The sequence below is a fragment of the Anopheles maculipalpis genome, chromosome 2RL, assembly GCF_943734695.1.
Source record: "Anopheles maculipalpis chromosome 2RL, idAnoMacuDA_375_x, whole genome shotgun sequence".
Classification (NCBI taxonomy): domain Eukaryota; kingdom Metazoa; phylum Arthropoda; class Insecta; order Diptera; family Culicidae; genus Anopheles; species Anopheles maculipalpis.
The window spans coordinates 98,327,880-98,341,372 of record NC_064871.1 but is presented as its reverse complement, the minus strand read 5'-3'; the positions used below and the strand labels follow the sequence as shown (position 1 = coordinate 98,341,372).

General features: G+C 48.2%; 1 protein-coding gene across 1 annotated transcript; it reads right to left on the bottom strand.

The window, feature by feature from the left end:
* Nucleotides 1-896: 896 nt before the first annotated feature.
* On the bottom strand, nucleotides 897-8,483 carry LOC126567866 (protein pangolin, isoforms A/H/I/S-like). The gene is made up of 2 exons (XM_050224189.1): nucleotides 5,692-8,483; nucleotides 897-979 (listed from the first exon to the last, which is right to left on the bottom strand). The coding sequence occupies exons 1-2, from the start codon at nucleotides 8,475-8,477 to the stop codon at nucleotides 955-957; spliced, it is 2,811 nt and encodes a 936-aa protein (XP_050080146.1). The 5' UTR covers nucleotides 8,478-8,483; the 3' UTR covers nucleotides 897-954.
* Between the last annotated feature and the right edge of the window lie 5,010 nt (nucleotides 8,484-13,493).

The following is a 13,493-nucleotide window of genomic DNA, read 5'->3' as shown; positions in this document are numbered from 1 at the left end:
AAATGTCGTTCTAAAGCTTGTCCTTATATGTGCGGTTGGTCGAGGCGTTTTTTTTTTGTGGAAGGAAAACTCGCTTCCATCAGTCAAATCTCGCCCACTGTACCACAATTTTAAACTTCACCGACTGCTTGTCTGTCGTCTGGAGTTCGTTGCTTTTGCTGCCGTTGGTGTCTCTTGGTCTGCAGTCCCTTTCGATCGGGCGTTTGGGCCTGCGTGGAAATGATCGTCGCTCGAGTTCATTGGATAAACATTTCTGTCCTACTTGTGTGACCATGATAAAAAGGGTGCATCCACCCACCCGATCGCGTGTTTGCCGATTCTATACAATATTCGCCTGAATGGTGATCGTCGTTCGCTTTCAATTTAAAGTACTGCAGATGTTTGTTCGGTTTTACCTTCTCTAGCTACGTTCCCTTTTGGAGGGCAATATTTTTAATCGTTTCGCTTATGTCAATTATTGCCGATATTTGTTCCAATTTTAATATTTCTAGCTTTCACCCTTTGTTGCTTCAAAATGTTTATCAACGTCTTTTCCGTACGAAGTAAGGCGACAAATACACTATTCGTAATCTGTGTCCAGCACCTAGCTGCTTACATCCTTCGTGGATTCATCGATTAACAATTGGGTTTGGTTTTGTTTGGCTTGGCGCCAGTATAGAACCTGCACTGGAAAATTGATTGATTTGATCGTTGTGTCCAAGCTGTTCTTGGAATGAGAGCGTTTGGAGGACAGCTGCCTGTGGGATGATTCGGAACTGCAAAACATCCATCATGTCTGTCCCTGTTAGGTCCCTACATAAGCTAACTTACGCTGTGAGGATGTGATTTGCAAAGCGGAAGAGTTGCCGGTTGAATTCATTCTGTTGCAACGCAGTGCTTGTATTCTCAACCTTTTAAAGACTCGTGCATTGTACAAGACCACCGGTGCGTTCACAAACGCACTGCCCAGTTGGGTCACCAACAGCGTAGATATGGAAAACTAAATGGAAGAGAAAATCCACATTATAAAACAATATATTTGAATGTGGTGAGGATAAGGAAAAGTTTTATGGGCTGATTGTAATTGATTTCAAATAAGGATAAGGTTTGCTTCCAACATGTACATATACATTGCAGTGAGCAGAACTGGACGAAAGTTGAAACATACAGCACATACAGACAGTATACACGCGTAACTAATCTACCACAAGAACATGGACATGGTTACATTGCTACTAAAATAATTAACATAGAATGAATGTTCAACAGGAATATTGCGTCTATTGGCACCAACAATAGTCGTTCTGAATGGCAGCCAAACATGCTTTCGTTTGATAAGTTTTTGTCGACAAAAACCCGGCTTTATTGGTTTTGACCGAGAAAACTTTCAAAACAATAGCAGCTGGCCAAAATTTCTATCATAAAAAAATGTTAAGACTTTTTGTGCCACAGATGCAGCATATAGTATGAAAAGTTAATGCTGCAATTTGAACCAATGTCTTGGCAGTGAGTACACTACGTAGTCGACGTATTTGCGCGTTTACTATGCTTGCCATATCACACCTTTCACGCAGCCACCGCAGTACGTTGACATGAGGAAGGTCTATGGCCGCCTGACCGGGAGAGTATATGGGGCTTTAGCAGTACATCACCCTCATATTGACCGCAGAGCTACGATGTCAATGAGGAAAGAGGGTCATATTTCTCTAATGACTTCTCATTCGTCACCATAAATCGATCCTCTTTTGGTATTTCCGCTCTTGTGAAACAGTGGGTACCGTTCGGGGTAAACATCGGTGCACCAAGAGAAATAAAGATCGTTTCGCTATGGCAGACGAAGATTAACCATCAGCAAAATCATTCGTCTGCGACGTCAGTGCGGAGACCGCAAGGAGGGAGGGCTTTGCATGTTTTCTTTGTTTTCCAGCAAAGCTTGAGCGATCCTGCGCCCAATAAAAGTTACTGCCGGATCAAAGCCTTTACAGCCAGTCGTATCACTGTCTATATACATATATACCGCTGGGGCAGGAAGACACCAACCAATCAACAGGGTTTGTCTGCGATCGGTTTAACTCGTACTTTAGTTATTGGCCCGGGCTGAACCCGGTCCGTTGCGCCATTTCATCTAAAATATACAACCATGAACCATAAAATGTGAAATTGGTTTTACAAATTGCAACAAAATGACCCTTTTTATGGCAACACGCCGCCAGCGTTTTGTCGGTTGCCGTCAATGCTGCAGAGTAAAGCATTTGAGAGGTTTAAACATTTATCCTGGAACTATAACAAACAGGATGGATGGGGATCGCTTCCACACACAAAAAAAAAAAGACGGAAAGTTCTTACTGGAGAGTATTACTTGTGTTCTTAGAAAAACGGTTCATCTCATGTAAGGTATGGAAGAGACGAGTGTATCGATCAATCCCGGAATGATCATCGATCGATGATCTTTGGATGTTCTCATGATTATCGGCAAGCGGTCCTCCCCAGACACATACGCACTCGTACTCTGATCGGTACCCGCACACACACACACAGAAAGGCAAACGCGCACACTAACAGGTCACTGTACAATCGTCAAATTCACACATTTCAATATCACTCGTCGATCGTTAACCACCTTCAACCAACAATAACCGATAATTAACGAGATTTCACGGTTCTTCCCTGCTAGCAAAAGGGAGCACAAAAAAGAGAGAGAGAAAAAAATCTCCGGCCCAAAATACGAACGCCAGAACGCCATCTCGATTGTCCAGTAATCGACCGGTAAGTCGACGGGAGGAAAGGAAGCCACACGGGAACCTGGGACTCACTGATCGACATTGCCCCTGTCCCGGTTATGAGGAAGCGACTGGCGACGCGCCAGTGGAAGAAGCCGGTGGCAGTGCCCAAACTACTTGAAAGGCGCAATTATCCATCCATCTCGGTGCAAGAAGAGAAGCCCTCGTACCCAGCAGAACGCACAGCATTCGTGAATTGGGGACGCTCAAAATTGCGCAAAAAAGAGAGAAAAGAATAGAAAAAAAAGATCAGAAAAGAGTACTGGGAGGGTTTTTTTGCTTCCAAACTTTTCAAAGAAAATAAAGGTGGAAGACAAATCACAAATGAACCCGGTTACACCCTTTCCGTCGCTGGACCTTCTTCACAGCACGGCTGGGGAACCGTCTACAGTCGACGATCGCGTACCAACTTCCCGTTTCGCGCGAGACATGAAATATTCGCTGTCGTTCCGTAGGAGCCTTAGCCTTCGTCCCGCCAGCACTTCCTGCTTCTCTGCTGCTGGGGCTGAGCTGCTGTAGCCATTGAAAATTCACCACAGCGTGCGCACTCTCGGCTGGAGATCGGCCGGAGTTTGGAGCCGGGTGTGTTTGTGTGTATGTACGCGCGCGCGCGCCTTTCCGCTGCTTGGATGCTGATCCACCACACCACAACACCAACATCCAGCATCCTCGTGACTCTCTCTCTCTCTCTTTCTTTTCCACCGTTCAAGAGTCGCCTTCGTTCCACAACCAAACGAGGGAGGCTGTGTGTACTGACACTTCATAAATTCTTCGTTATTCCACGACTCACCACCCCCCCCCCCCCAAACAACCCATCACAACGCACATACACACACGTACACATAGCTCTTGTTGTTCCTCCCAATCAACCCGCTGTGTCTGGCGCAGCGTACTATACACCGGGGTTTCGGCCCGGGGACAAGCCAGCCTGGGCCGGGGCTGGTTTTCGTTTTTTCGTGTAGCCTTTTTAACGAATGACGAAAAAAGTATTATTGCTTCCTTTCCTGTATTCTTGTACTCGCGCTGCGATCTTGCTCCTCGGTTCTGCCCGGCGCGATCATCTCGTTTCTTTACGACCTTTGGCTGGTTATGGTCCTCCTGAACCATGTTCTATGTTCCGTTCTTCAGCTTTCCATCCATTATTTCTTCTCTTTCTGTTCATCCCTTGCACCAACCCACCCACCTGCCACGGTCGCTGCCGTTCCTCCTACCCACTTATTGCTTCTTACTTCTCCTGCCAAAAACTCCCCGCGACACCGTTGTCTCCTGCTGATTTGGACTTGGCTCTTGGGCAGGGATTTTTTGTTGCTCATTTTCTTTCTCTCTCTCTCTCTCTCTCTCTCTCTCTCTCTCTCTCTCTCATGTTGCTCCTTTATCGTCCTCATCCTGCTCATCTCATTATACTTCACAACATATTTCAGGTCCTTTCCTATTTACAAGTTGTGTGTTGTGTTTCTACTATCACACACTTGATTGATTTTGCTCTTTCCCTACCACTCGTTTCTTCATTTTGGCTCGCTTCCTACAACACAGCATCCACAGCACAGCAGAACATTTCTCGATCTCTCATTCTTACGATCAGATTGTTTCTGAGCTTTCTCAAAATCAAACCAAACGAAAATCGAGGAAACAAAAAAAAAAAAACAACTCATCCAATCATTTCATCGTTCTTTGCCCCGTTCTGGTGCTTTCCCTGCTTCAACCAACCGCTTAGAGTCCTCTAACCCACTGCTCCCAGTCCTCACTCCGGGGCAGTGGAAGCTGGTGAGAAAGAAATGCAAACATTCTGGAGAACCATCTAGAACGAGGGAGATGGAAAAACTTGTTTTGGAAATTCGTTCCCCGCCCTTATCCTTTCAGACACCTTTGCCCTGCGACAGGATCTTGCTTGCATGCCGTGCCTCCCACGACACCAGAAAGGGAAAAGGCAATGAGCCTAAGAAACGGTCCTCAACCCAACCAACAAGCCTGCTCATTCGGTTTCCTGCGTAGCTCTGGCTCTTCCACCAACCGTTTGCTTACCAACATTCGTTTCATATCTCCGTTTTCCTGCATCGTTTCCTCACCCGAATTTTCTAACCATTTTGGTCGTTTTCTCGGAAGACAGATTGATCGTTTCCACGCATCAGATGCACATTACAAGAGCGACACACGCATGCAGACAAGCATGCGTATACTTTATTCTGCCGTTTTTACATGTTTTGATTCTCTATTTCACATGGAATTTGTTGTCGTCGATCGATTCGTGATTGTACAATTAAAACTCTCCATTATCGAGCGAAATCGTTTGGTGGTTAGTTTTCAGTCTTTTTTTTTATACCATCGATCCGATCTTTCTGTAACTTATGATGATGCTTTCATTGTGCTAAACTTCTCTGACGTACCAATTACCTTGGAAAATGCAACAGGCGACGCACCAGCAGGAACTCGATACCTGACTTTTCGGTTGATGCTGCGATTATCTAAGCACAAGGACAGAACTACAATATACACATAGCGACTTACTAACTTAACACAGGGGAGAGCTTTACAACAATTAACAGCTTACGGCACGCATACACAGCATACATACACACACACATAATACATTACATACATACATACATCCATTAGACGAATATTATCACGAACACGATACTCTTAACGCACAGACGAAAAAAAAACAAACTTGGTCGACACACACGTGCTACGGCGACCGCACAAATAGCTGTGATCCGCTACTACCGCGGCCACGAAACGGTTAAGCTAAACATTTACAAATCTTTTCCCGCGCTAAACATAACAAAAACAATGGTAGAACCGTGCTGCAGAAAGCCCGAACGCATTGGAGAACGCAATGGGAAAGGATATTCGGACGTCGGGGACGGGAAGGGTTATTTCGGGTATAGTATTTTGTAGTGTTTTTGTTTGTTTGTTTATCGGTGTACACTACCTATCACTAGCGATTTGACTACTGCTGCTGTTGCTGCTGCTCCGGCTACTACTGCCGTTGGTGACTGCTACGCCTGCGTTGTCATTGCTACTGGTTGCTCCAGTCGTCGTAGCTGCCGTCGTCGTTGTTGGGGAGAGATCACCGTTGGTTTTGCTGGTCGCGTGTAGCTGTGTATGGCCGAGCTGCAGGGGATTGCTGCTGTTGTGGAGGGAGGCGAGTTGATGATGGTGATGGGCGGGATGTAGCAGAAATCCCCCCGGTCCTACCGGTGGACTGGAGGACGATACGGGATGAAGCGCCCCGGACGAAGGTGAGCCCATGGGCCCATTTCCGGTACTACTGTCGGGAAGTTCCTCCTTGATGGTGAGCGCAGTCGTGGACGAAACGGACGAACCACCGGACGAGGGCGGTGTGTTGGGCAACAGAGGCGGGGACGTCTTTAGATTTAGCTGCTGCAGATGGGGCGGTATCTGGAGCGAGGGCGTGGAAGACGACGAGGACGACAGCGAGGATGAGGAAGAGGACGAAGATGACGAAGACGAAGAGGATGAGGAGGATGGCGTTGGAGGAGCCAGTGTCGGTGTGGAAGGTGTCGGTGGCAGCAGCATGGCAGTAGGGCTCTTCCCCAGCCCGCCCCCCGTTCCGTTGGTCGCACTAGAGGAGCTGTTGTTGAGGTTTGTGCCTCCGCCACCGTTGCCATTGCTTGCCGAGGAGGACGACGAATTAGTGCGCATCGTATGGTGGTTGTTGTACGGGCTGAAGTTGTTGCTGTAGCTGTTGTTGAGCTGCGATCCACCGATGCCGGAATCGTTGCTGATGTTGTTCAGTTTGTCGCTGACGTTCTGTAGGGCTGCGGCCGCCACCGCCGCCGCAGCCGCCGCCTGCTGGTGGTGATGGTGATGGTGGTGATGATGCTGGTGGAGGTAATGTTGTTGCTGTTGTTGCTGCTGGTGCTGCTGCAATTGCTGCTGGAGCTGCTGCTGGTGCTGATGTTGCTGTTGGGCGGATGCGATCATTGACGCTAGGCCGAGATGATCGTGATGATGGTAGAAGTTTGTTGGAGTGGCCGGACTTGCAAGTAAATTCAGCGGCGAGGCGATACTCGTCGAAGGGGATTGTAGACTCGAGAGCACACTGAGGCACCGTGGACTGGAGAGTGACTGGTTGATCGATTCGCGATCTTCGTCCTCCTCGCCGGGTGATTTGCTGCTATCGTCCTCCAAACTGCCACAGCTACCGATCGCGTCATCCGAACCATCTCCCCGATCTCGACCACCCTCCCGATCGCTGCTACCGTCACCTCGATCACCGCCTCCTGTTTCCTTGTAGCGGATACACTTCTTCTTGCGCCGACACGGCTTGCACCACTGGTTCTGTTGGTCGAGTCCGTAGCGTGCTCGACACTTTTTCATACTATTCCCTCCAGGATCAGCCGGACTGCGATCCTTTTTCCGCTTCTTTTTCTTCGCACCGTACCCGTAGTTATCCCGTGCCGTCCAGCCAGGATAGAGTTCCATGTGCAGTTGACGTTCCTGTCGTGCTTTGTCGTAGTAGACGCTCTGCTCTTCGCGCGACAGTGAATGCCACTTTCGACCCAGGATTTGGTTAATGGCGGCCGATTCCTTCAGCGTGCACTCGGCTACCACCTTTGCCCGCATCTCCTTCATGTACAGCATGAACGCATTCAGCGGCTTCTTCACGTGGCTGCGCTTCTTCTCCAGTGCAGCTTCACGCTCCGCCAACGACTGGTGCTTGTGGCCACCTCCACCACCGCCGCCACTGCCGTTGTTGTTGTGATGATTTTGGTGATGATTGTGATGGTTGTGGTTCGTGTGATGGTTACTGTTGTTATTGTTGTTGTTGTTGCTATGCTGATCACCGAGCGATCCTCCCGATCGATGGTGGTGGTAGGAGGAGGAAGAGCGATGGTGATGGTGATGTCCCGACGAAGGTTCATGATCAGTCCCTGACGATGAGGATTCCAGCTTGATCGATGCTCCCTGCCGATCACCTCCCCGGTGTGATGCACCACCACTGCCGGGAATGTCCTGCTTCGGACCGGGCGTGATAATCGCCGGATGGCCCGGATTTAGCACTGGATGTGATGGATGGATGCTGGGTGGAAGTAAGGTCGGCGAGTAGCGATAGAAATCACTCGACAGCGACGTGTAGATTTGTAACGACGAAGGATAGGGCGTTCGGAAACCGGCGGCCGGGCTGTAGAGTGACGGCGAGTGCCAGGATGATGGCACCGGCAACATGTCCGGACTGATCATCGGATAGGGATACTGGCTAGTAGGAAAGCTGTACAGAGGCGGCCTCGTCAGGCTCATGGTCTTCGGGTCCAGCTGGTACGGTAAGATGCCACAGTGAGCTGGCGGGGGCGAAGAGAGATGGTCTCCATTATGGCAGAAGAACGGTGGCAAGCTCATCTTGTTTGCCATCGATACCGGAAGCCCGGCTGCTGCGCCATTAGGGTAGGAGTAGGGAGGTACGATGTAACCCATGTTAAATCCGGGATGCGGTGCTCCGTGTGGCAACTTCCCACCTGATCCACCTCCACCACTGCCTCCGCCACTTCCGCCATACAGGGAGTTAGAGCTTTCATGGCGGGATGTTCCATTTTTGACCGTCTTCTCCTCGCTTTCAGTCAAATCGATCAGGCTAGACTTTTCTTCTAGCAGATTCTCAGACAGTTTCTCGTCGTCCCGGTCGCCTTCGTCCTTAAACACTTTCACCTCGTCCGTGCTGCCCAGCTCATCGCCGGTTGAACTGTTGTGTGGCATTTTGCACACCGATTGCTACTCCCGAATTCACTAATAAAATACAACTCTTTGAAGGGCCTCAGTCACCCTTGATCGTACACACTGTGCAACTATACTAAATCGATTTTTTCCTTGAGGATCATTCACGCACTTGCATAAAATAAGGCACTTGGAATTCGTCGCTGAATATTATTATTAACCTTACGGCAAAAACATTAAACATTCGAATTTGTTGACCACTTCGTCTACCCACACGAGGTAACAAGGCACTCGATTGCTCACGGGTGGCACTACCTTTGACCAGGCTTTGCACTTGCTCCCTTGGTTGCTTCTTTTCTCTTACACACACCGCCACTGAACCAGACGCAGATGGGGCCAAACTTTTTCTTTTTCGATTGCAATTGCACTTTGCCTACGACTCTCACTCTGCTATTCTAGATTCCGCACATTCATACGCACACACACGCACACTCGCACACAAGCTCAGAAGTGAGCCAGCATTCTCGCCCTGCTGGGTGGCGCTATCGTAGTGCAATTGCACCTTTTCGCACTCAACTACACTCACTGTCGCACTGTCCGCCAGCACCGGACGCCGGAGTGCGTCAAATTTCGCGGTGTCTGTTTTTGACAATCCGTTGGCGATCGAAGGCCTATCGGCGCCATCGAATACGGCCCCTACCGTCGTCCTCCGATGATGTTGTTCTCCTGCTCCGTGGCTGAGACCGAGCGCATGAACGCAATAATCCGATCATGTTCCGGTGCGTCCCGGTAGCAGGTTGGCAAGCGCAACAGCTCGCGCTGACGCTAATGTGTTCCGCATGTGAGCGTTGTTTCACGGCTCGCGATGCTGTCGTACCGGTCGCGATGCCGTCATCTTGCAGGAAAGGATAGAGAACGCGTTACACTTGTGTTTCTTCCACTCCAGCTACAACGACCACCAACAACCGGGGGTGGGCGTTGGATGGACAGGAAAGCTAGAATACGCGCCCGAAACACACAACACACACTCGCGCACACGCTGTTGATGAGTAATTGGCCTACTGCGTGTGTTTTACTATTATTATGACATTTGTTGCGATAGAAAATGGCCTTCACAGGGTAGTAGCACGCGCAGAAAGCTTTTTGTTTTTTTTTTCTCTTCGTTTGGCACTGGACGGAATCTGCGGTTCACACAAATGACCCAACAAATGGGGCAAATCTCCGGGCGTGTGGAATTGACTTCTTTCTATCTCCTCTCTACAGCTTCCATTACTGTAACACAACCACTATTGCTATTATTGACATAGCTACATAGAGCCCCTAGACTGGCAAGGGAGGCTGATTCTTAACGGCTTGTTAGCGACTTGGATGTTCGCCGTTGTTTTGCACTGCTCACAACATCACATTCCCGACCGAGCACGCACCCGCACCCTGATCTTCACCATACATCTCGCGAAACGCGAGCAACGCGATAAGACACACCTTGTTTTCTTTGCTCAGCACAGCCAGCCAGCCACACAGTGGCTATAATTTCGTGTGAAGGATTGCTTTAAGCTTACACCACCGAGCTACACTACACTTGGGGACACTTGGCCGATACTCTGCGTACCGTGAAAATAATCGGATCGATCGGATCGAACCCTCGCTGCATTCGCCACGATTCCCGACGGCACTTGCACACTACACTTGCGCTGATTCCTGGGTAGAGATGCACTTGCCGCTCCTGACCTGCGTGCGTGTAGAGGATGTTGTGCACTTCGATTGTTTCTTTCCGAACGTTTTCCCCAATTTTAGAAGCGATTGTTTTCCCAATTTTCCGTACGGTTTGTGAATGTTTTTCGTCTTGTTTTTGTTCTTGCGCGCGCCGATCGCGAGCGAACTTACTTCGATGGTGGTGAGAAAATGAATGAGAGAGAGCCGCCAACGTTCCTCTCTCGTCATGTCACATTTTGCTGCTAGTGTTTCTTGCTTCCTCCTCCCTTCTTGGCCCTATCAAACGCACGTCAAACTTCAGAGCGAAAAGGGCGAGAGCCGAAGATAGCCGAAGTCTTTCCAATATGGCGGTGACGTTTTGGATCGAAAAAATCGGCCGCACATTGGGAACATGGGTAGAGCTCGTAAAAAATATGTTGCCTTTGTTTTACAAGTTGATAAATGTTAAAGAAAAGGAGGAAAATAGTTGAAGGCATACAATTACAAACATTACAATTTACTAAGATCAAGGGAAAGACGGACAAGTACGATTTTTGATGGTGAATGCATTTTTTAACTGTTATCGAATGAATTACACATTCAGATGCATACAGATAATAAATATAATCGACTGTTGCATTTTGTTGAAATTTTTAATAAGAAAGTAAGTTTTCATAATATTTATCTTCTGTTTTAATCGTAGGGAAACAGCTACGCTGATGGGGGCATAATCCGAACAATTATAATTTTATTACAACAGAGTTCCGTGATGAATGAAACATAGGTCAACCAAGCAGACATCCTTACGCCATACGCAACAAGGTGATAGTTTGTAACGAAGATATGACACAAATAGACCAGGGTAGTAAACATACAACCATCAAACAATGGGTCCTGTAGGTGCCGTAGTCTTCCAAGTCTAGTGATTGCAATCGATCTTATAGGCGTATCCTTTTAGCAACGGATGTAATCAGAGACACCCTTGCCATTTCCTTTTTTTTTGTAACGGAAGGCGTTGTCTTGCTGGAAGGAAATTCAATTAAACAGGAAATTGTTTACCGCCGATTGTATTTTTCGATGCAAGAAGCAACGCACCAGTGAAATGGTAACGCAATAAAAGAATTAAAATTGAAACGAAATTGACCTCTAACGAACGAGCGAGTTTTGAAAGTTGACGGTGTAATAAATGTCACGTGTTCTAGAGCCCAGCGCACCATTTCTCCTTCGACGGAAATGACATTCCTTCTTTATGCATTTGCCGTGCAGTGTCTAGAGGAAGCGTGTGGAGAGGTTTAAAATGGCCATGTAAGGGTATATGCTCATACAAAACAAACTGATCCCACTGTTTGCATTCCTGGTAAACCTCATCTTACCTTGTGGCGATGAGCCGGTCGCCATGCACAACGTCTCGTCCAACGTCTTGGAAATGCACTTTTCAAATGTCACTGTAGAAGGGATGCTTGTTTTTCTGCTGGCCGCGCCATGATGTCGCGGCAGACCACCACCCAAGCACGCACCCTTTTGCACCATCCAACGCTCCGTTCGGTGTTCTGCCAATCGACAGGTTAGAGTGAGGGATGGAAAGAATAACATGGAAGAAATTAGTCCCCCGACGCGACAAAAATCAGTCTCTGCTGGAGAAAGAACGCTGGAGGGAAAAGGTACAAATAAATAGTAAAACCTTTTGTTATCATGCTGTGCAAATATGGTTCAATATCCATTATTGGTACGCACTTGTTTATCTTTGTCCCTTCCTTAGTCGTACCTTCCGCTCGGTGGAAAGGGACGAAACACGTTGCGCTGTTGGTGCACAACTGACCCACACGCGGTTCACAGGCCTTTCCCAACGGCTTCGAAATGCGTGAAAGCGATAGCGAAGTCCTACGTAAGCTAGGCGATAGGTGGTGCGTCACAGGGGAAGGTACCACGAAGGATATTATTTACACCTCGATTCTGGCTCGAAGGGCTCGATCGTTCACAATCGTGTATGGCGTCCAGGGGAGCGAGTCCTTTTTTTTGGTATGACGTCTTTCAAATGTTTACTTTTTAATCTACCAGAACGAATACATTTCTCGGTATTGGGTACGGTTCTTTTGGGTCCCAAATATTCGGGACGGTCATTCTACGGGATTGCGTTCCATTGCTGTCCTTCGTACTCATCCTCCCGCATTTTCAATGGTTTCACTTCCTTATTTTTTTTACTCAGATTCGTATGTTTTCGTGGCTCAGCTAAGCGTCCGAAGCGTTTGGGTTGGACGCACAACAAGCTTTTTTCTTCAAATAAGCATTTTTGGTGTTATTTATTGTCCATCGAAACGGCGTGATGGGCGATGTGTGATAATCGAATTGCCTGGCAACTTCTCACAGGCACCGAAATCTCACGCATCGAGGCAGGTTGGCAGGAACGCTGTCCTTTCACTGTGATCGCTGTCCAGAATGGTGCGTGGTAGTGATGAGATTGCTGCTAGGCATGAGAAGGACACATTAGAAATTCTTAGCACATTCGATCCGGCGTTTGCCTGCAGGTTAAAGTTCTATTCTCTGCTCGCAGTTTTGCTGCAGTCTGTTTGATGGCCCTATTCCCTCTGGGCCCTTCCTGATTAAGCGACCGAAGCTAAATGTTCCCTTCTCGGAAAAATATCGAACTATCGAACGATTTTTAAGGAAGCAAGTAGAAATAAAACATAAAACACCGAATATTGCACCGAATTTACGCATCATCACGCGTCGTCACTCGATCGTTTCTCGTGCAGACAGGATCAGGTTCGGCTGTATCGTGTTACGCACCTGAAAGCGAACCCCTGGCAGGAGCACAATTGGGCGAATGATTAATGTTTTCCTTCGAGAAAATTTCACCAAACAGCCCACCCGTCGAGTTTTGATCAGTCCCATCAAAATTGGCAATTGTGTACACGTTCGGAGCGTATTGCTGGAAGGATCGGGCAGAACGGACAGAACGGGAACGGGAACGGGAAGGAGCGGCGATCAAGCAGGAACGATCTGCGGAACGAAGGGGCAAATTTCACGTCTCTTTAACTAGGAACAATCTGTGCAATGTGGTTGTCCCTTCAGTTGTTGAGCAAAGTTTTCGTACGCTTGCTGCTGCTGGTATTCTTTCATGGCAGGTTGTTTCGGCCCTTGCTGCGTGTATATGTTTGCCAGGCGAGATCCTTCCTGGGATCCCGGAATCATTAGCAAACGCAACGAGGGGTCTTGGGTTGTGTTAGTTTCAGCACCACTCCCCCCGTTACTCCTATTCCTCCAGCGACCAGTCTTACTGATAGTCAGCAACGGGATCAATGGGATTCCGGATCAGGTAGTCGATGTGAGCCAGTGCCAGGATTTCTTATGTCTTCTCGCTGGTTC